General features: G+C 36.8%; 1 protein-coding gene across 4 annotated transcripts in view; it reads left to right on the top strand.

Annotated features, from left to right (window-relative positions):
• The window catches only part of GTDC1 (glycosyltransferase-like domain containing 1), a 289,391-nt gene that overhangs the window by 222,126 nt on the left and 43,239 nt on the right, over window positions 1-24,026 (top strand). For all 4 annotated transcript variants that reach the window (XM_008584954.1, XM_008584939.1, XM_008584946.1 and 1 more), the window contains one exon: window positions 5,148-5,501. In XM_008584954.1, coding sequence (XP_008583176.1) covers window positions 5,148-5,501 — 354 coding nt within the window. The remainder of the gene's footprint in view (window positions 1-5,147; window positions 5,502-24,026) is intronic.

Genomic DNA, 24,026 nt, shown 5'->3' with positions numbered 1-24,026 from the left:
AGAATAAGGCATTTGGCCATTCTTATAGATCCAGCTCTAGGTTCATGTGTTTGAACTTGTGGGGGTGAGGGGAGTGATGGAAATTTAGGTCTGGAAAGTACTTGTTCTAGCTATGTCTTTAAACATTGCCCAACATAGTACTGGGGTCTTGTGGCAGTGCCTCTGGAACCACATAGGGGTACAGAAGTGGGGAAGAAAGGAGTTTGGGAGGAGAGGTGGCAGGAGGGAGGCTCTATTTCTGTTTCACAGTATTGGCTGTTGGTTGGAAAAAAGTTGGGGACAGGGTCCCATGGCTAATAACAGATTGAAAATGATTAAGGTAATCAGAATATCTCTAAAAGTAGAAACTGATTCTAGTAGAGCTTCTGAGAAATTCGGAAACAGGAAGAGACCTTATGTGAGTAAGGTGAGCAGTAGCATTTCTTTAAGAAAAATGGGGAGGGGCGGGATTATTAAATGGCAAACCTGACATATTCTCTAAAAGGCAGATCACTGTTTTTCTTCTGACTCTCTCTTTTTTGTCTTTCACTCCTTACCTCGGGACCTTTTCTTTTCTCATTAGCACCTCCACCAGAGCTGGAGCTGGAGAAGAGAAAGGAAGTGTTCAGACATGTGGCAATTTGCATAGTCACTTCATTGAGTTAATGCCAGAACAGTGCAAATATTATCTCCAAGATCTATAGAAAAGCCAGTTTTCACTCCATCAGTAAGGTATTATTTTCTTTTTCAGCATAGAATAGTTTATTGCCAGGCTTCTCTTAACTGTACATTATAAATAGTGTCTGATTAAGAATGTTCTGGATGAGTTAATTAGTGTGGTAACTATTATTAAGCAAACTGCTTGTTAGTATTATGGCTATTTGATCTTGGTATTGATGTGAAGTAATTGACCATAGAGATACATTTAGAAAAGCTGAAATAAAGTTTTTTGATTTCTATTATGGCAATAAATTGTTTATATTAAACATGCTATGAAAATAGGGGTTTTGTGGCACAGAGAATCAGAATAGACTCTTTGTGGGATGGTGGATTAGAATTGTTTCATTGTGTTTTTAGAAATATGAATACATTTGTCCAGCCTGCTTCAAGACCAGCTCTATTGAAATAAAGTAGTAAAAAATTATTTCAGTTTCTGCCTTCATTATTGCTGCAGAGTATATGAAAACTAAATTGTTTTTGACTTCCCCCAGCTAAAGGAGGTATCCTGTTAGGTTTTGGTGGCAATCATTATAATAAATAGACTCGGGGCCGGCCCGGTGGCGCACTGGATAAGTGCGCCGCTTGGGAAGTGCGGCGGCGCTCCCGCCCGAGGGTTCGGATCCCACATACAGACCGGTTCCCGCTCACTGGCTGAGCGAGGCGTGGGAGCGACACCGAGGGTTGCAATCCCGTTGCCGGTCCCCGGTCTGGTACGGGGGCAACACTGAGGGTTGCAATCCGTTGCCAGACATGGAAAAAGACAAAAAAAAAATAAAATAAATAAATAAATAAATAAATAGACTCTTTAAAAATATATGGAAAGATATTATAAACAGGGAAAACACAGCTTGTAACTACTTTCTTTTAAGTACTGAATTGTTATCTATATTATTTATTAGTATTTTGTTCTGTTATTAAGTTTCCCTAGATGTAGCATTTCCATAGGGAATTTATTCCATGAACTAATAAATTACACCGTCAGGGAGTTTTTCTTCAAATTCAGCTTAAATTTTCCCATTCTTAATTTCATCTCATTACTCCTAGTTATACTCCCTTGTACCAAGCTAAATAATTATTCTTTTTCCTTGGAGACTCTTATTATGTACCCCTCTCGTTGTCACTTAACCAGACTATTCATATTTAACACCTTTAATCCGTCCTCATAAATCAATTCTTCCATTGCCTTAATCATTATTATTGCTCTTCTAAGAACTCTCTAATTTTCAAACATCTACAGTTCTCAGGTGCCCCAGAAGAAATTGGCATTCGCACAGTATTCTTTTCCCACACACTTAGTGTCTTCCTTCCCTGTACAACAGGATCCAGAACTAAGTAACATCAGTTTGGTGGCTCAAATCAACACTTGCTCATCTTATCAAACTCAGGATGGTCTAAATAGTGTTTTCTGTGTGTCCTACTTGCATTCAAGGTTTATTATGATTTTTTCAATTTCATGAGATTTGTAAGCTGTTTTGGTTACTGTCCCTATTTGTATTCTACATCTTTTCATGTCCTTATTCACTACCACCTATCAGGTCAGTCATCCCCAACCTGTCTTAACATGGGATTCTTTGCGTCCTTGAGAACATTTGGGAAATGTGTTCAATAAAAGCAGGCTTACCACCTTGCCCAGAGCTAAATTCCTTGTCAGTTACCAATTCCCACTGTTTACAACCCCTTAGCCAATCTCCTTTCTCTTTTAATTTGCAATTTTGCTCACGTGCTGGCCAATATAAATGGATTTTTTGAGTAAGGTGGGTTATGATACTGTTTTCTAAAATGAGGATATGTTGTTTCAGTGCCCATTGATTTCATTTTTTTTTTTTTCTTAAATTGTGAACCCTTCATGCACTAAGTTTGTAATTCTGTTAAAATCTTTTTTAAGCTTGCCTGGCATTCTTTATCTGATGTAAACAAACAGGTTACTTCACTTGCTTTGTTGTTGTTTTCCAAATATGTACAGATGTTCCTTCTCTTACCATTTGTCCCATTTGTTCAGGACAAGTTGAGATATCGCCATAGTCATTTTTTTTTAACCTTTTGTGGTGATCAATGGGAATCTTTTTTGTTTTTGTTTTTTAGTTTCTTAGAATTTTCTCAGTTTTTAATTTGTTTCAGGAAGAAAGTTGACTTATTCCCTTAATAATTTTGGACCTGTGAGATCTAAAATTGCAATCTATAATTGCCTTGGTTTCTTTCTATTTTAAATCAAGAGCTAATTTGTGATTTTATTAGGGCATACATAAGGGGTTAGTACCATTCTTTATGTTTTGTCTATCTATATGTAATCATCTATTTATTGGTTAGGGGGGTGCTTATATATTTGCTTGATTTTTCTTAAGGTATTTGAAATCATAATAGACATTTAAAGGGCTTCATGAAACAAGCATAGAAGCCCCCACAACAAGTTTTCTTATTCTGGAATGTACATAGAGTATAATAATCAAAGGTTTGTTTCCAGCTCCCGTGGATTCCTCACTGTTCCTTAGTGGTGATCATCAGCCCTTGCTTTCAGCCCTAGTTCACGCCCTCTCCCCACCTCTAGTAACTCTTCTGAAACCTCAGCTCACTACTTAAATCCCATCTCTGCCTCTGCTCACCTCGCTTGAAATAGATGACCTGGCCTAATGTTTTAGTGATATAGCTTCATAGCTTCTTAGATTCCACCCAAGCCTGCCACCCAAAACTGTGTTTTTTTTGGAGGGGGGTTCAGCTTCATTTTTTTTCTCCCTCTTTCCTCAGCATTGCAAGACAGCTAGGTTTATTCTCTTTTACCAGGCCCTACTTCCCCTGTGCACACCAAAAATCCTGCCATTATCCCATTAACATTGTTTTTTACTTCTGTCTTGTAAGACTTTTGTTTCTTCAGGATCCTGTTTCTTTCCCTAGCAAGTGTCCCCAAGTGAATATCCATGGGTCCACACATCCTATTTAAAAAAAATTCAAACTTGCCTTCCCCACCCTTCTCCTCTCTACCTCCCTTTCTCTGCCTCTCTCTCTCTCTCTCTCTCTCTCTCTCTCTCTCTCTCTCTCTTACACTCAAACCCTCACCTCCTGCAGTCTGGCTTCTGCCCGCACCATTCCACAGCAACGACAACATGACAAGGCCAAAACTTGCTTGTTATTTCTGCCGCAGTAGCACCTCTGTAGTATTTCACGCCCCCTTTTACACATTCTTTTAGGGTTCTTGATTCCCTTTTTACACATTCTTTCAGGGCCTTTGATTCAATAGTGTAATATTACTCTCTCCAATTCTCTTTCTACTCTTCCAAATGTTCCTTATTGCTATTTTTCCATGGTTTTTCTTTTCCACCTGCCTCCTAATGCATGTATTCTCCGTTTCTTCACTAACTCAACAAATCAGGAAAGGAGCCCATCTGTGGATGGACCTCAGGAATTCTGCGAAAGCACACAGTCATTTGGCCTAGTCCACCTCTCCAGGCTTCACATCCCAGACCTGCATCCCAGCCTCTTTGGGTTGCATGTTGTTCCCAGAAGAGTCGATGTTGCTTCATGTCCCTTTTCCTTTGATCACACTGTTCTGTCAGCACAGAACTGCCCCTTGCAAAATCCTTCAACTAAAATCCTATTTAAGCCTTTACTGACCCCCAAGTCAGAATGAATGTCTTGTCCTCCTCAGTTTAAAAAGTTGGAATGTCCACTGTGTATTTAATATGTTCCAGCATAGGTTAGTTTTCTGTGCACATGTCTGTCTCGCACTCTTGTCTATTCTAAGCCCTTATAGCTTGCTCCCCAGAAGAAGGTTGACTCCTTGAGGATAGATCATCTTTGTATATATGGCTCACAGGTTTTAGGCTATATTAGAATTTTTTTAAGATTTCATTTTATTTATATTCTCTATAAATAAGTAATAGATATTGAGCTCTGTGGGAAAACATTATGGGAAGATAGGGGAGAAATGATAATTGAAAAGATACTAAAATATACTTCAGGAAACATTAGCAAGGTCAGTTTAATAAAGAGTATGTACTGGTGCTCAAGAATACAGAATAGTCAGGTGAGCAGAAATGGCAAGTGTTAATCAAAGAAGTTTCAAACATTTTTGTAGTTTAATGAACTAATGTGGCTTGAAAATAAGCACTGGGCCATACGGTGATGGGAAAGTACAAAAAGGAAGTACAGAAAGATGAATGAGGGAAGAGTGATAAACCTTCTCTCTAGTCTTATGTTTGATGGTTCATGCTGTGCAGGTTTTATAGCCACAGAAACTCATTGGAAACCATCCAAAGACAGCCTGCTCCAATTTCAAACTTTTGAACTTTCTCTTTGGTGGCTACTACTTTTTGTACTTTTCCTAGAATATTTGTTATAACAGCATTATTTTTTCCCAGCTTTGTTTGTAATCGTCATGTCCTTAACAGAAAGGTAAGGAGCAAATTTTACAGATTTTTCCACTAAAAGCATATTGCATTTGCTTTTTGTAACAGATTCATGCCCAAGCACAAAACAACCCATTTAATGAAGATGCTCAGTCTTAAAGGAAATAGCAGTGCCACTTTGTCCACGGCCCTTCCTTTCCAACCAAAGCAGAGAGATTCTGAGAATTTATTGAAGAGTTTTAATTCTGAATATGGTGCACACTCTGGCCTTGATACCGTGCAACAGGAAAACTGGAGAAACTCATCAGCGCAGGAGTCAGAATTGAAAAAGTCCAACTCATCAGATAATTCAAGCTCTCTCCGTGGGGAAAATAAACAAAATGTGACTCTTAATCCCTGTGACATTTTGAGTGGAGTTGATGATCAGCAAAGACCATTGCACATTGTGTGGCCTCACAGGTGGTAAGTCAAGAAATGCCAACTTGGTAAGAGTTGTAGAACTAGTAATAGGAATATATTCTGATCATTGATTTATTAATTTGCTGTTGTTATAGCTTTAGAAAAAGACGATTTTGGGCCGGCCCCATGGCGCACTCGGGAGAGTGCAGCGCTGGGAGCTCAGCAGCGCTCCCGCCGCGGGTTCAGATCCTATATAGGGATGGCCGGTGCGCTCACTGGCTGAGCGCAGTGCGGGCGACACAAAGCCAAGGGTTGTGATCCCTTTATCGGTCACAAAAAGGACAAAAAAAAAAAGAAAAGAAAAAGACGATTTTAATGTGGCAGTACGCTAATGTGGTACTACTCAATGTCATTATATTGATGGTTGGATGATTAGATTGAATTGAATTGCAGAGAATTATTTGCAGAGATTTGCTCACCTTACAAAAGTAACTAGACACTTCTAGGAAATCAAATCTTGTTCAAGAAGTTTCAAAGTATAAGATTCCATTTTATACATATATAAATATATATGTTCTGTTATCACAGAACTATTTTATAGATACATTAGCATTAAAACAAGAACAATTTTTATTTACTATTTTGGCCAGTCTCAACTGGGTGGCTTTATTTTACTTGTCCTAAGATATATATCAGTATATTTGAAACTGTTTCCCTTTTCCCAGATGCCTCTGTATTGTGCTAAGCAAATACTTTCTAGCCAAATCTTTTCTAAACAGAGGAAAATCAGCTGCAGCATGTAATCCCACCAAATATAAACTCATAAACTTAACCCTGGCTCCTATAAATTAGGATTTAAAGAGGTAAAATGTCCTGATAATCTTCTGGTATTAGGCATGAACATTTTAATCTAGTTTTTATTCCTCCCAGTTAGTTTAATCTGCATGTGGCCTGATTAGAGTTCACTTCCCCCACAGATTATGGTCTCTTTATTGCAGAGATGTGGGGCTGATCATTAGGTCTGATTTTCTGAGAACAACTGTTTGCAGGTGAAGTAATAAGCACACCACACCGGCCGGGCAAAGCGCCTTTGCCGAGGATTTGACTTCCAGCACATTAAAACTCTAGAAGCTCTCCTAGTTGATCTGCAGCATCTGGTACCTAAAAGGATTTTCATCTTTGATTCTAAATGTATGAACGTAAAATTTAGGGATTGAAAGTTGATGTGGAATGTGCTTTCGGATTTGTTTATTCAACTTCACACTCCCAGCATAGCCTTCGTAAGGGAGTAATATTTATTTTTAAATCATATTTTACTCAGAATGTGACAGTGTTCAGTATTCTTTTATCTTATTTTAAAATGCTGTGGGTCTGGATGAGATTAACCTGTTTCAAGGTAAAATACATGTCATCATTTATTCCCTTCTGAAAAACCTTTTCTTTCATCCTGCTACTCTTTGATTGTCTCTGAAGTAAGAATCTATTGCAAGAAAAAGTTTGGTTCTAGGTAATTATAAAAATGTTAAATTAAATAATTTGTGGACTGCTGTTACAAAACAGCAATATGGAGGAAAGAATGAGAACCATGTTATTCAACACTTTGCACAAAATAAGACAGAGCTATGTTAATAAAATTAACAATATTCTATTGAATAATTCCCTCTCTTCCTTTGTATATTTTTGCTTTAATTTAATTTAATTGCCTAAAGTTAGTTGCTTAAAGAGATGCGGCATTATGTTTGTGCACATTCTTATTGTTAAAGCTAAATTATTTTTAATTTGGAGAAGAGGGAAAAAAGCCACATCAGCAAGAGTAAATGCCAAAATATAAAAGTAACACATTCATCCTTACGGGTAATATAGTAGAACATTGGAAACTTGGAGGTTGCCAGACACATAGCTAACATTAGGGCTAATTTTGAAAATCTAGCGTGCAGTCAATTTTACTGATGCCTGGGGACATACAAGGTAGAAGCTGACAAGAGAACTAATTTTGTTTGGGTTATTTACTGCTATGCATCATCCGCGGGTTCCCGCCTGACACACAGCTATATGAAGGGGGATATTATCACACACTAAAAATTTATGTTGACATTCGATATTTGTTCAATATGTCAGCAGTATTACTTTCATAATCAAAAGAGTAAGAAAAAGAGAAAAGAAAAGCACTTTATGCTCATATAGATATATCTTTTTAATAACAGTCTATAAGGTTAATATAGTTTACCTTTGAGAGTATACAATGAAAACAAGCAGGGTTAGGAGGGAAAATGACAGAAAGCATCAACCCGAGCTGTTTGTTTGCCATTACCTAAGCGAGCCATGTCAGCTCTCTGGCCCGCGTCTGATAGCTATTTGTTGTACAGAGAGCACAGCATAAAAAAAATATCAAACTCTTAATACTATTGTGTGCCCATAACCATCTGTCACTGCTAGCCTGGAGATGAGAGGAAGATTACGAGGAATAAACACTGAGCCGCCGAGCATTGGTAAAGCCTTCGGGCAAAAAACTCTTGTGGGGACATCAAAGACATTCTAATTCCGAGGCAGTCAAGGATTACAGTGTGTAACCTGTGCTGACAACAGATAAATGACTGGCAATATTGTGCCAGAGCTGTTGGGTCCTGCATGGAGTACTGATGATGATGATGATGATGTTATCTTGCAGAATGGACTCTGCTGGGATAATTTTATGATAAAACACTTTTTTCAAATGCCACTGGGTCTAGGCAGACATTTACTAGCTACAGGGGTAGCAATCAGTTTCTTCAAAATTTACTGTTCTAAGCCCATTAGAGTTCCAACGCAGCAAGACTCTTCAATGAAAATCTGAAACGCCTATATTTTCTTTAGGAGAAAATATGCAAATGTTGTGAGCTGAACTCCTACCCTTTAGTGGTAGATGCTTTATCATCTGATTTATGTAAATTTGCTCATAAAAATACAGTTTATTTTTAATTGGTGAATATGAATTAGAAAATTAAGATTCTGGTTCAGCATTCATCAAATATCCCCAGCTACAAGCACACATGTATTTAGACCCCTGATTGTATGGGTAGAAATCATATAATTGACCAGTCGATATGAATTGTATTCTAAAGTAAACTATGTTTTCTACTAGGAATGACCAGGGTGTTTGTTATTTAACCCTCTCAGTTTGAGCCTCCACAATCCTCGTGCTTCACATATTCTTATTAGTATTATGAGCTACTTTAACTACCAGATTGAAGTGGGGGTTTTCTTTAGAGCACCCTGCAGGAAGCTCTTCAGTCTATTGCATTTTTACCATGGCCATGTCTGTTTTCCAGAGAAAAGGTATTTCAGGGCAGGAAAAGGCATTGATTGTTTTTCCTGTAAACATAAAGGAGAAATGGACACTGGAGGGGACAACAGGGTTTTTAGACCTTGTCATTTCCTTGCCTAACAAAACAAAAATAAAACCCTCCTCCTTATCATAAAAAATATGCCTATGAAATCATGCAATTGTGGTAGCCAACTCTAAAAATGAAGTGATGCTGACCTCATTGTGTTAGTTCCACGCTGGGATCATGAATGGTCTAAAATATAGTGTTAGCCTCTAACACATCTCGTACTAAGTCAACCAAATGTAGAGCCTACTTGCTAGGATATGTATCAAAATCAAAAGTGACATTTTCTAGAAGATACATTCTGGCTTTAAATCTGCGTTAAAATGTCTGTGCATGAGAACAGGCCCTTAAATGCAATGTTTGCCCCCTCTCCTCATTCTTTCTGAATCTGAGCTTGTCAAAGATTATAGTGTGCAACCTCTGCTGACAGTAGATAAATAACTGACAGTATTTTAGCAGAGTTGCTGGGTTCTCTACAGAGTAATTTGTTTTCTCCTTTATACCCAGTCTTTAATGTTTTGTATAAACGTCTATAGCAAGGCACAGTTAATAGAAATGACTTATAGAGAAAGATCTGTAAAAAATAGACTGCAATTGGCAATGCTTGTTTTTTTTTTTAACTATTTTCTTTCCAAATATTATACAAATATTATAATTTTGCACCAGGTTCCAACCCTTATGTGAATATTCTCCTTATTATAAATGGGCTGGAGAGACAGATAAAAACAAGTTTAGAATACACTGAATGATCACACTCTGAAGGCCACTGTTCTCAAACTCTTTGATCTCAAGATTCCTTCACACTCTTTTGTTAGGATGCCAATGAGCTATGGTTTATTGAGATTATACCTAACAATATTTACTGTATTAGAAATTAAAACTGAGGATGAAGCTTTTAAATCTACATTAAATCATTTAAAAATTATAATAAACAAATACATGTTAACATAATGTATTTTTATGAAAACTGTATTTTTCAAAACAAAAAAATTAGAAGAGCAGCATTTTTTGTAAACCTGTAATGTCTAAGTAGAAGAGAGTTGGATTCTTATATCTGCTTAAGTATTTAATCTGTTGCAATATTTCATTTTGGTAGAAGTTTATGAAGAAAATCCTGCCTCACAAAGAAATATAGTTGGAAAAGTAAGGAGTGTTTTAATGATCTATTCAGATTACCATAGATATTCTTCTTTGATACTACACCTGAACTTGACAGGTAGGAGTTTCTTTAAAGTTAATTGCAATGTGGGTCTAAAACCAAGTCAATGAGTTCTTCTTGCTCTGTTACTTGTAGTTGGAATGGATTTTGTAGCATCATGCATTAGTCACTTGGAACATACAGGCTCACTGAATTTTACAGGTCTTCCAAATATTGACACAATTAATTATACAATTTCAAAAAATCACATTTGTTAATAACACTAATCTCATAAGAGAAATTTTTGAGTATTAGGAAGCTATGAAGCTCACAAAATTCTATTATGCAAAATTCTATTATTCACTTAAAAGCTTGAATTTATCATATTAACAGATATTATCAGTTGTTTTCCTTGAAGTGACAGGTTCACATGGTTCATAGTAGAGAAAATGTCTGTCACATAGCAAAGTCTGATTATCCATGGTTTGCCTATCAGTTGTTCTTTGAAGTAAACTCAGTGTTTCATGAAAAAGATAGCTAGTTTAGCTCACAACTCAAACAATCATATACATACTTTCCCTCACAACACCTATTATACCTTGGTATGTAGTAGAAGTCCTTTATGGCATTTCCCATTTCATGACACAGAATTTTAAAAGATGTCTATTGAAGGGATGAAATTTTTAAAAATTAGTAATGTTTACTGCTTCCTCAAGGACATTCTAAAGTGAAACAGACTTGTTTTCCTTTTTGTTTTCTTTTACTTGAAGTGCAGATAAAGAATACAATGCTCACTAGTTCAGTTTGGTGCCATTGCCTTGAGTCATGCTAAGGCAGAAGCAGTTTTACCTACAGTGCTTTCGCACTATCAGGGTATATGTCAACACATTGAAAAAAGCAAATTGCATCTTTATGAAAATAGTTTGACTATTCAGCCTCCTTAAAAGGGTTTTGAATACTCCCAGGAATTTACATATTGCCTTTGAGAACCACTACCAAATCAAACTTATTATAACATATGTAAAAATATGGCTGCCAGCAGCAGTTGTAACTGGCTAATTTTTAGTTCTTGTAGATTTAATTTTTTTTTTTTTTTCATTTTTGTCCTTTTTCGTGACCGGTAACAGGATCGCAACCCTCGGTGTCGCGCCCGTACCGCGACCGGCAACGGGATCGCAACCCTCAGTGTCGCACCCGAATTGCGCTCAACCAGTGAGCGGACCGGTCTCTATATGGGATCCGAACCCTCGGCGGGAGCGCCGCTGTGCTCCCAAGGGCCGCACTCTACCGAGTGCGCCACCGGACTGGCCCGTAGATTAAATTTTCTTGCCCCAAATGTTAACATGTTATATTACAATTTTTGGTTTAGCAGTTGATAGCAAACAAATGTGATAAACATATAAGAACTTAAGAAAATTCTCTCAGACCAAACAGGATTTACCTCAACATGGGCTAAGTAGTTAGGAAGCCACAGGGTAGAGTTCTGTGATATATGAAATTCTGTTCTGAACTTAAAACCCGTGTGTGGCCCATATGTGAATGTCTTCTGGTTAAGAAAGATAAGGTAGGAATGGGCTTTGAAGCTTGTTAAGGAGTTTGAAATTATTAGAGTAGATATAGTTAAAAGTTCTACCAAAACCTCATCACTTGGGATGTGGGGAGATTGTCAAAGCTTTTCACTTAAAGTAGAAGGACTTTTTATGAGCTATATGGTATTTGTGCAGCATTTTCCATAAAGTAATGATAAACCGATTTATACAAAGTTATAGTTCAGGATGTGAATTTGGAAAAGAAAAGGTCCAGTCATTGAGAAATAAAAACAGTTTTGAAACATATGTAGGTAAGTCACTGAAGTAGAACATGTACTATACTACTGAAAGAATTTGACATACTATATTTTTAGAAACTTTGGCAATTTCTAACTGAAAATATATTGATATAAAATGGGAAATTATGCTCTATTACTTGGTAGTAAAATAAACTACTCTTTTTAATTCTTTTACTCTCTGAGGTTTAAAGATACAGCTTTGAAAACAAAATTGATGACTGTCTTCTGAAAAGATATGTGTTAGATGATTGAATGATATGCTTTTCAGGCCAAAGTAAACTTATCTTGGTTTTCCCATTGCTGAGATAACTTAAGAAAAGTTTGGTGAGTAGGCCATCTTAAGTCTTTCAGGTTTTACTGGGCATTAGCTTATAATAGAATACTTTTGGAGATCAGTCTTCAGGTGCCATGCCAGGATGTGAACAGAAAGGCAAAGTGCTAGTTTTTATACTCTAATGTTCTTTATTCTATTCCAGTGTTATGTACAAATCTGTTTTTCTAAGGGAAAATTTATTCTCACAGAGTAATAATTTTGGAAAAGATGGTCTCATGTGGTCTGGCCATCTGCCTTTCCATGCACTCTACCAAATCTTCCTCAGACCTATAAGAATCCATCTTATGTTCCAATCTCTACAAAAGATGATTCCATAGGTGCTTTTTAGTAGTAGCACTATCCATCTTCATAGTTATGTAATCTTTAATGTAAGGAATATCTGCCTTATAGCTAATTGTTATTATAAGTTGGCTAATTTTCTGAGAATAATGGCTAATAGCTCTATGAAAGAGATCACCTAACCAATTCTGTATTTATCTGTCAATTGGACAAAGCTTACATGAATAATACAGTTCTAATTGATTATTGTCATTCCCAATTCAATAATAAGTTTTCTTCAGTTATATTCTTTGGCCTAGAGGGGTTTTTTTTTTTTTTCCTTTTTCTTTTGGGGAGGCGGGGTGGGGACAGGGAGGATGTTTGTTTGCTTGCTTGTCTGTTTTTGTCCTTAAAGAATTTCAAGTGAACTCTGGCATTTAAAAAACAAAAAGCTCTCTAGAGAATTTTATTAGAATCTTTGGAAAAAATGTAATCAAATACCTGGCTAAAATTACCATGTATTATATCACTTAATACTTTTATTTTGTCCTCTAACATAGCACTATTAGGTAAATCTATGGGAATCTATTCGAGGATTTTGAATTGAATAAGTAGTACGAAAATAGATACTAGGAAATTCATGGCCCCAAAATAGCCGTACCAAGATCCCATTTATAATTTCCAAAATCCCATTTATAAGTGCCTTGCTGGCTATTTTCCAAACCATTAGACATATGAAGAAAATATAGATTCAACATTTAGTTTCTCATGCTTCTTGAGCTGTTTTTAACTTTCTGACACACCATGTCAGCATAAAGAACTTCCACCTATGCCTCTTGCTATCTTGGTATTATTGTCCTAGATTATCATATACTATAGCTCTGGTTACCTTTTCCTGCTTGATGTGGTTAAAAAGTTTTCTAAACTTGACTCATTTCATAAACATAGTAATCGTTGCAAAAAATGCTGTTTGATTATGGTATGTTTATGACAGTCTTCTTTAACCAATCAAGACCCATGTCTGCCTTTGCTCTTTCTGTCACTACTCTTTTTATCAATTTCTTATAACAAACTTTACTTAACATCACAGTACAGGGGTGGGTAGATTAGGAAGCAGATAGCTACATGATACACATGGATTGATGTATGGATGGGGTGGGTAGGTAGGCAGATAGATCATCTGTTTCTTTGTCACTCACTTTATGTCATAAATGTGATTGTGTATGTGTGTACAAATACATTTCTTATTCCTGGTCACTAAGCCTTTCTCCACACCATCCCAGTGTACCTGACCTCTCTTTAATCAGCCCACTCTTTCCTACCTTTCTCATGACTAATATCCCTTCTCTTGTTCTTAATGTATGGTGTTTTCTATCTATGATGGTAGTTACTATTATGTTTCTTTAGAGATGCCCTGAAGTCCTCTGCCTTCCACAGACATCTGCCCTGATTTAAATTTCAGTGATGTGTGACTGTCCCTGACTGTCAGTTTCCATGTACCAAGGGCACCGTGCAGTCCAGTGCACCACAGAAACAGGTATTGGAACTTTGCACTTTCCACATGCCTCCTAGCCCTACTCATTTCATATTTTAAATGGTGTCATATGTTTTAGGTCCAAATGTACTTCTAAATAGAGACAGAGACTTGTTTGGGTTTTTTGTTTGTTTGGGGAGATTTTTTCAATAACATTTAGCCAGAGTACCTAGCATGCAGGATACTTAGTCGATATCATTAATGTTGATGATGACTGATAGGGTAACCATTTGGTGATTGACTATCACCTGCTCAGTAAGTCCAGTTGAGGACAAGTTTCTCTTCCTGGGAAGAATAACTGAAAATTTAGAGAGATTTAATTAACCAAATGACAGGTAGAGATGGTCATTTGATCAGCCTTGCTTTTACAAAGCCTGTAGTTTTTTTGGTTTGTTTTTTACGAAATACCTCTATAGGAGTTGTAAATACAAATCCATCAGGATCAAATTGGTTAAAACCAAAGTAATTTCCAAGTTATTATTGAAAAGTAAATCCAGAAGGGAAGATCCCTATAGATTATTTTTTCTACCTACCCCTCCACCATAATGCAGATGTTAAATCATTTTCAAACAATCCATTAATATCACTTTTGAACTCTTATTTAAAATCCCAAATGAATGAGATCCTATGGCTTTTCTAGGTTACCCAGGCTAAGGTTCAGTGACCAGATTTTTATTTATTTATTTATTTTTTACTCAGTCAATCACATCAAAGCATTCCAAGGTAGAATAGCAATAACTCTTATAAATTATGTAAGGTTTTTTTCCCCCTTGTATCATTTATTGTCTATGCAACTAATTAGCTATTTCAGACCTGTTGGGGCTAGCATCATTTGTTGGTTAAATAAAAGAAGGAGAAAATTCAGAAACACAAAGGCAAAATGTTTGAGATTTGTTCTTACTCAGATGTATACTCATAGTGCTTATCTCTTGTTGAAGGAAGTAATTTATCGTGATCTTAGTTAAAAGCATTTCTCTCTTTGCTTCCTTTTTTTATTAATTTAGATATGTTTCTAAGATGAGAAATGATGTTACTTCTAATTATGGTTACATGTTGTTAATTCCTTTCTTTTTTCCTAAGGTTGGTGTGAAAGGCAATTTCTTCCCAAAGAGGCGGGGGAAGCTGGTTACTGGGAGGGGAGAATACGGATAGAGCTGATCTTCCTGTTGCCTTAGCAACAGATTTATTTATTAGGGGTTAAAATGACATGAGTTAATATACCGCATACCTGCTGATCGGCAAACTCCCCTATTTCAGCTGCAGTTGACAATTAAGTCCTGGACAGCTACAGCCAGGGGTTAATGTTCCTCATTAGGAGAACTAGGTCATTACTGGGAAATCAAGGCACTTAAGGCAGCATGGGTAAAATACAAAATTCAGCATCTAGATGAGTGAGGCTTTTTTATGTTAATTAACCTTATTTTCCTAGGTTTAAAAAATATTATATGCACATGACAGTGGATCAATTAATTGAAAAAAGAGCTAGTTTACTTTACTCTCTGAGTTGTCTTCATTTCCTTTTCAAGGATTTCATTATTTTATGGAAAATTCTTATGTCTATATGATGAGTAAAAAGGGTATTAAAATTAAGAAGGGAATCATCATGGAAATCAGCTTTACCACAAGGGAATGAGCAAATAAAAGCCTTGGAAATGAAAATAAATAAGCTTTGCTAATACCTCACCTAAGGAGCAGAATATAAGCCCATCAGAGCTGAGAGATATTTAGAGGTACTTCTTTGCTTCTTTATAAAGCAGTTACATAGTTATTTGACCTTCAGAAACTGAAACTTTGGCAAAGTGATTCCAAGTGGTTTGTAAACATTCTATTTGCGGAAAGCTGTGTAGCAGTTTAACAAACAATAACTTTCCAGTTCATAATTGGCTTTTTTAATACCAATAAAATTAGATACATTAGTGGAAAGTTTTTATTAAAATGTCTGAGTGGGTGTTTTTTCACTTGATAAGTTCATAAATAAAGTATCAAGCCCCTTCTGAAAGCTTTGTTTTCTTATTTCTTTAAAGAGCCTTTTTGTTGAAAGAGGGGTATTTACAGAGTAGAAAAAGATTTATTGCACAGAATCCTATTTTATCTTCATTACTGTACTGCCTCCATTGAAACCACTTCTTACCAGTTCTTTGACTTCTGGCAACTTTCTCTGTGGACATAGACAAAAGCAAAAAGGTTCTCTTACCATCTTTATCCCCTAAAATACTTTCTCTTTTCAACTGAAAAACCAAAATCACTATAATAATATTCTTTCCACCCACGTGCTGTAAACTGTCCTTATTGATGTAAAAATAATTGGTTGAGTCCCAGAGACTTAGTGTAGAACTCTTGTCACTTCTTTTCCCACCAAAAGAAATGTGCAGCTCTCCTTTAACTGTTTAGCTCTCTGTAATTCAATGTGTATTTTTTCATCCCCCCAAAATCATTTTCCTGTTATATAGGTGAAACTAGGTCCCCAAATACTTCTTTAGAAAATACCACTCTAGGGGCCGGCCCGGTGGCGCACTGCTATAGTGTGCCGCTTGGGAAGTGTGGTGGTGCTCCCGCCGAGGGTTCGGATCCCACATACAGACCAGCCGCTCACTGGCTGAGCGAGGGGCGGGAGCAACACCGAGGGTTGCGATCCCGTGGCCGGTCCCGGTCCGGTACGGGCGTGACGCTGAGGGTTGCGATCCGTTGCCGGTCACGAAAAAAGACAAAAAGGAAAAAAAAAAAAAAAGAAAAAAAAAAAAAAAGAAAAAAAAAAAAAAAGAAAAAAAAAAAAAAAGAAAGAAAGAAAATACCACTCTAGTAAACCTTTGTTAGGACCACGTATATTGCCACTTATCATCTGATTTAGCATAAGATTACTATTTTAAGTGGCACCCCTCAAGGCTGCTTCCTTCAGGAAAGTATTTCCACTCTGAAATTAAGACACGATCCTTACATAACTGCCTCTGTTCACCCACCTTGTTCAAGCCTTGGTTTTAACAAGAGCATCTTTAAAGGAGAAATTGTTTCTCCCATTTCAGAGTCACTACCCAAGAGCCAGAGTTCTAGAATGAGGAGATGTGGAAGAGATTGTTAGCTGTTCCCCCAAATTTCTTTCTCTTTTTCTTGGGAACACAGTCAAACAACATTTTCCAGCCTCTGTTGCCACTTATTTGGGGTGGCTGTGTGACTGGGTCTTAGCCAGTGAGCAAATAAAAGCCTTGGAAATGAAAATAAATAAGCTTACATAGTAAATAATGTAAGCAGAGGTGATGTGGGCCAATTCCAGGCCTGGTCCGTGAAGATGTCCCACGCCCATTCTGCCACGTTCTTTCCCCCTTCTGGCTGGGCAGACATAGAAGGCATTTGATGAAGATGGCAGTGCCTCCTTTGGCTTGGGTCCTTGAACAACTCTCTGGAGGAGGATTGCCTTTCTGATCTATCTCCCTGCCTACTTCTCTTACATGAGCCTTATTCATGTTTTAATTCATGTAATGCAGTGAACCTACCTTAATGAGTGCAGAAAGCTACTACACTAATCCAGACAAATATAGTGTGGTTTGACTGCAGTAGTAGCAGTGGAGAACCTAAGTAGTAGTCAGGATATATTTTGAAGATTTTGGCCTGAGTAAATGGACAAATGAAGGTGCTATTTACTGAGATGGAGAACACTTGAGGAGGAAAAAGTTTAAAATGTTCGCATTTAGACATACAGGTAGAGATTTTAAGTTGGAAGCTAATATACAAGTCTGTTATTCAGATGAGCAGTCGAGACTGAAGATAGAAATTTGGGAATTATTAGCATGGATATGTTCAGTTCCTTTAAAGCGTTTAAAATATGCTTTGAAATTTAAATCACATACGTTACATTTTTAAGATTCCTGATTTTAAACATTAAATATATACTAATTCTACGGGCAGGAGTTACAGCATAACGGAGTCTGGTCTCTCTATAAGTCCTGGTTGTTAGAGTTACCAGCCTTGTGCCTTCAGACAAGTTATCCACTCTCTAACTACAGTTTTCTTCTTTATGAGATGGGAATAATGTTAATTACATTATAGTATTGTTCTAAGGATTAAAGAAAGTGATATATGTAAAAATGAAATAGCATAGTTTCTGACAGAAAGTAAGCACTTAATAAACAGTAGCTATTATTAGTAGTAGATAATACAGAGACCTTCATTAGCTCACACAGGACTGTCACCTTTGCCTACTATCTCTTGTTAAATCAATTTTTTTCATAACTCTCCTGGAAAAAGAAAAGAAATAGCTAAATAAAGTTGTCTTTTTTCGTCTTCATTTTCAGCCTACCCAAAACAAGTACATACTGTACAGAAAAATGGAATTAAACTACAGAGCAAACACTTCTAAGGAGCAGCATCTGCCTTGTAAATGAAGTCTATAAAAGGCTACCAAATGTCCCGTCACATTTTTATGATTGTTAGTTAGAGTATCACTAAACCTGGATGGAATTTTTTTTGAGGCTCTTATATCAAGCACCCACACTGTAAATACCACAAATTATTTCCGTTTTTAACAAGATGGCTGCCATGAGCCTTCACTTAAGAATGGTGATGCTGTTTCAGCAGGACTTACATAGTTGTAAAGATATTGATTTGATAAGAAGCACTTTCTGCCTATATTTTTGTCATTTCTTCAAGCACATTACTTTAAAAAAAAAACAGCTTTAATAGGGGTATAATTTATATATCAAAAAGTTAACCTGTTTTAAATATCCAGTTCAGTGATTTTTAGTAAATTTATAGAGTTGCTCAATCATTACCACAGTCCACTTTTAGGACATTACCATCATCCCAGAAAGAATCCTGGTGCCCTTTTAGTCAGTCCCTGTTTTCACCCCTTCCCTAGGAGACCACTAATCTGCTTGCTGTTACTACAGATTTGCCTTTTCTGAACATTTTAGTAAATTGATTCATACAATATGTGGTCTTTTGTATCTGGTTTCTTTCACTTAGGACCATATTTTTGAGGTTCATCCATGTTATCACACACGTCAGTAGTCCTTTCCTTTCTTATGCTGAATAATATTCCATTGTATGGATATAGCACATTTTGTTTATTCATTTATCATGTGATGGACATTTGGATTGTTTCTATTTTTTTTTGCTTTTTATGTCTTGTGGACATTTACATAGAATGCTTTGTGTGGACATATGTTTTTCCTTTTTCTTCCTTTCTTTTACCTAGGAGTAGAATTGCTGGGTTGTCTGATAAATTTTGGTTTAACTTTTTAAGAAACAAGCAAATAAATTTAAGGACAACGCCTAGTAATTCTTCCTTCTTAGATTCATTTATTCATCTAAAAATGTTTATTGAGCTTTCTCTAAAGCCAGGCACTGAGCCAAGTACGAGATATCATCAACTCTTGATTATCCACTGTAATCAGAATAAAATGTAGTCTGAACATTTAAAATCTCCTTGTTTTCTATAATCCAAATGTAGGGCATTCTTTCAGGTGTCTTCAGCAAAACAAACAAACAAAAAAACGTCTGCTATCTTAATGGGCCTGTTATCCCAAACATGTACTGAATGGCTGAATGATAGGTAGTTACCAGAAATTCAAAAATGAAAAGTATAATCTTCAGGAGCTCACAGTCCAGGGAGGGAGACAAGTATACAAGGCCTTGACATATTTCTAGCATCCTTGCTATTTTCTAAAATAAAACATGTATAAATTCAAACTCCTGCTCTTTTCCCCTTAACTCTTTTATACTCTCGTTTATGAATGGTACATTTATGTCCCTCACATTCAGCTCCAAATTATCTTGTTCGAATCCTCTTCACTTTAACTGTATTTGCATTCTGTGGCTGCTGTAACAAATTGCTAACAAACTTGGCAGCCTAAAACAAAAGAAATGTTTTCTCTCACAGTTCTGGAGGCCAGAAGTCGAAAATCAGTATCACTGGGCTGAAATCAAGGTGTCAGCATGGCCCCACTCCCTCCAGACTCTAGAGAAGAAACCAACCATTCCTTGCCTCTTCTATCTTCTGTTGGCTTCCAGCAATCAATCCTCAGTTTGTGGCTGCATCACTCCTTTCTCTGCCTCCAGGGTCACATTGCCCTCTCCTGCTATGTCTATGTCAAATCTCCGTTTGCCTCCTTCTTATAAGGATACATGTGATTACACTTAAACCCACCCAGATATTCTAAAATAATCTCCCTATCTCAAGATCCTTAACTTAATCATATTTGCACAGTCCTTTATAAGCCATGTAATAGGTAACATTCATAGGTTCCAAAGATTAGGCTGTGGGTATCTTTAGGGAGGCCATTATTCAACCTAATACAAGCTACATATGCAATCAGTATGAAATCATTTGTTCATTCATTCATTCATTTCATCCTTCTTGAGCATAAACACATCCCAAGTAGTGAATTAAGCATTGAATATATAATGACGAAGAAAAATTCACACACATTCTCTGCCCATTTGGAGATTACAATAGACATTAATCAAATAAAATTTGCCTGAGATAAATGTTACAAAGGAGAAATCAAAAGAGAGAATGATACATAACTTGTTTTGTAAACATATTACATGTTCGTTATAAATGCTTTAAGCAATACAGAAAAGTATAAATAAGGAAATTTTTAAAACTCACTGCAGAACTCTAATCATCATTTTTGATATTTCTTTTATTTCATTCTTCTGTTTGGAACTGGAACTCTCACACTATTTTGATTTTTGAACAACTATTCTAATGATTTACTGTTTTATTTTATTTTGTGTTTTTCTTTCTTTTTTCTTTTTTTCTTTTTCTTTTCTTTCTTTTTTTTTTTTTGGTATTTGGCTTTGTACATGGATTAAACCCTGGACCTTGGTGTTTTCAGCACCACACTCTAACCAACTGAGCATAACCAGCCAACCCTACCCTAGTGATTTTAGTACACAAATTTACCCACATCTTTTCTTTGCTTATTTTTCCTCCTTACACATTAGACCTTTCTTTCCACTTGAAGAACATCGTTAAGAATTGCTTTTAGTGAAGGACTGTTGGTGGCAACGTCATCGAAAAATGAGTTTTATTTCTTCATTGTTCTTTGAAGATACATTTGCTGAGTATACAGTTCTAGGTTGAGACTACATTCTGTCAGTTTCACTTTGCTGTTAAGGAGTTATTTAATCAGGTTTTACTGTCTAGCTCCTTTAAAGATCTTGTCTTTGTCTTTACTGTTTACCTTCACTATTATATGTCTAAGAATAGATTTCCTTTTTTAATCTTATTTGGAGTTCGTCAGACTTCTTAAATCTTTTTTTTTCCTTTTTGTCTTTTTTCGTGTCCGGCAACGGATCGCAACCCTCAGTGTCGCGCCCGCTCTGGACCGGGACCGGCAACGGGATCGCAAACCTCGGTGCTGTGCCCGCACCTCGCTCAGCCAATGAGCGGGAACCGGTCTGTATGTGGGATCCGAACCCTCGGCGGGAGCGCTGCCGCGCTCCCAAGTGGCACACTGTAGCAGTGCGCCACTGGGCCAGCCCCAGACTTCTTAAATCTTTGAATTGGTGTTTTTTATCAGTCCTGGAAAATATGCACCATTATGTTTTCAGTTATTGCCTCTGCCTCATTCTGTTCTTTTAGGATTTTGAATCTTTCTCACTGTGTCACATTTCTTAACCTATCTTTCATATTTTACATGTCTTTTTACTATATATTCTGGATCCTGTATAGTTTCTTTAGGTTTGCCTTTGAGTTTACTAATTCTCTTAAGCTATATCTCATCTGTTATTAATTTTATCCTTTGAATTTTTAATTTCAATCATTATATTTTTTATTTCTCAAACTTCTTTTTGTTACTTTTTCAAAACTGTTTGGTCATTTTTAATATTCTCTTTCTCTTTATGTATTTAGTCTCTTATTTCTTTAAACCCTTCAAACATACTACTTTTATATTCCATGTTGGATGACTCCAATATCTGAAACCTTTGTGAGTCTTTTTTTTTCTCTTTGCTCGTGGTGCCCTGTTTCCTGTGTGTTTTTGATTTTTGACCATGATCTTCTATTTTTTTGGAACTGTATTACAGGAAATTCTTTGAGACTTGCCAGCATTGTATCTAGATTTCTCCAAAGGGGATGCATGTTTGCCTCTGTCAGGTGCTTAAGGGATTTACCAGCCCAGCACTACTTCAGACTAAATTCTCAGTTAAGCTTGTTTGTTTGTTTTACCACTCAGGTAGCTTAATGTCAGATTTCAGATTTGTGAGATTAGGAAATTGCAGGATGATTTTACTAATCTGTAATGATAACATCCATCTTTACCACATCTGTCCCATACATTCTTTTCTATCCATCCTACTGATGCCCCATACTCCTAGTTCCAATTTTTATTAATGTAAACCTAACTACTTAACAGCCTCCTAATTTTCTCTTCTCTGACCTTAATATCTTGTAGTTCATGTCTACAGTAACTATTCCAACCCATTACCTGCTTCCTGTCATTTTGTTCAAAGTCCTTCAGTGGCTTTTATTCTCCATATCAGTGGTCTTAACCCTGACTGCCCATTAAAATGAGGAATTTTCCTGTTTGCTCATTAGGAATGCCTGTTTGCTCATACCAGTTAACCTGAAATTTTTGAAATTGGGGCCCTTGTATCAACTTTTCAAGCATTCCAGACATCTCTAATATGCAGCCAGGATTTAGAACTACTAGTCTGCAGGGGAATTTTCTTTTTTAAAAAAAGGAATTGCCTAATCCAGCAGTTAAGTCCTCATAGGACAGTGACGCTCATCACTGGCTGCACGTAGAAAACACGCATGTGTGAACCCCCACACTGAGGACAATTGATCTGAGATGGAGCCCAGGTATTGGTATTTTTTTATAGTCCCCTGAGATTTGCAACATGCACGGTTGAGAACCACTGTTCTAGGATCATAGACTCTCAGACTTACAGGGACCGAGATGGTAATGAGTGGAAAGGGCTAGGTGGGAACCATGATAAACCGAAGAGCCCCCAACTCCATAAGGGCCAGGCAGCCCTATTCAGCTCTTACTAATTTGCAAAACATGGCCACCACTTAGGAATTCCTGCTCGACAGTATAGCCTCATTTCACTCTTGTAGCAAAATTTCAAGAATACTTGAAAAATAAACAAATATACATATATGTAAAACATATATGTTTATTATGTATATACTATCGTACTTGAAAAAGTTTATGGAAAATAGAATTGAAAGTTAATACAAATCTTTCCATGAACTTTGCAAAGTACCCTCGTATGTGTGCATATTTATATGTATCTCCCGCTGGAAAGTATGAGGGTATGTTTACCTTGCTTTTCCTCAACTCAATGCTTTTGTCCCTGTTCTGCTCCTTACCTGCAATGCTGTCCTTCCTCCTCTATGTCTGTCTAAATTATCACCATCCTCTGAGGGCCACCTGTGCTTTTTCTGCCATGACATTTGAAGATGGAGATTGGAGGAGACGGGTGTTTTGTGAGGGGCACTTCCCTAGTATGTCGCCTTCTGTATTCCATAAATTCTCTCCTCAGAGCTCTATTTATGTCACCCACACTTCTTTGGGCATTAAATAAAACAAACCTTTATGTAGTTAAAGTTTTTGGTATTTTAGCTTTTGAATTACCACCAGTCAGTTCTATGAATGGTTGTTTGTTACATTAAAGAATCAGTCATAGGGCCGGCCCCGTGGCGCACTCGGGAGAGTGCGGCGTTGGGAGTGCAGTGACGCTCCCGCTGCGGGTTTGGATCCTATATAGGAATGGCCGGTGCGCTCACTGGCTGAGCACAGTGTGGGTGACACCACACCAAGGGTTGCGATCCCCTTACCAGTCATGAAAAAAAAAAAAGAATCAGTCATAGATTGTTCAAAATTCTTTACATAATGTAGTAGATAGATTAGGAGCTAGGAGGTCTTAACATGTGAACTATTTAGATAGGTAAATATTTATTTATTTATTCTTATTATTTATTATAAGCATATTATTTTTACAAATCATGATTTTCTTTATGCCCTTTACCCAACCTATCCCTCCTCAAATCCCCCTCCCCCCACCTCCCACCCATCTCTAGTATCTTTAGGTTTGTTTTCCCCTTCTGAAAGTTCAACATGTTGTTTTGGTCTTTTCTTTCTTTCTTTCTTTCTTTCTTTCTTTCTTTCTTTCTTTCTTTCT

The sequence above is a fragment of the Galeopterus variegatus genome, unplaced genomic scaffold (genome assembly GCF_000696425.1).
Source record: "Galeopterus variegatus unplaced genomic scaffold, G_variegatus-3.0.2 Scaffold104, whole genome shotgun sequence".
In the NCBI taxonomy this organism is placed as follows: domain Eukaryota; kingdom Metazoa; phylum Chordata; class Mammalia; order Dermoptera; family Cynocephalidae; genus Galeopterus; species Galeopterus variegatus.
The sequence above is the reverse complement of the archived record's forward strand: the minus strand, read 5'-3'. Positions and strand labels throughout refer to the sequence as shown.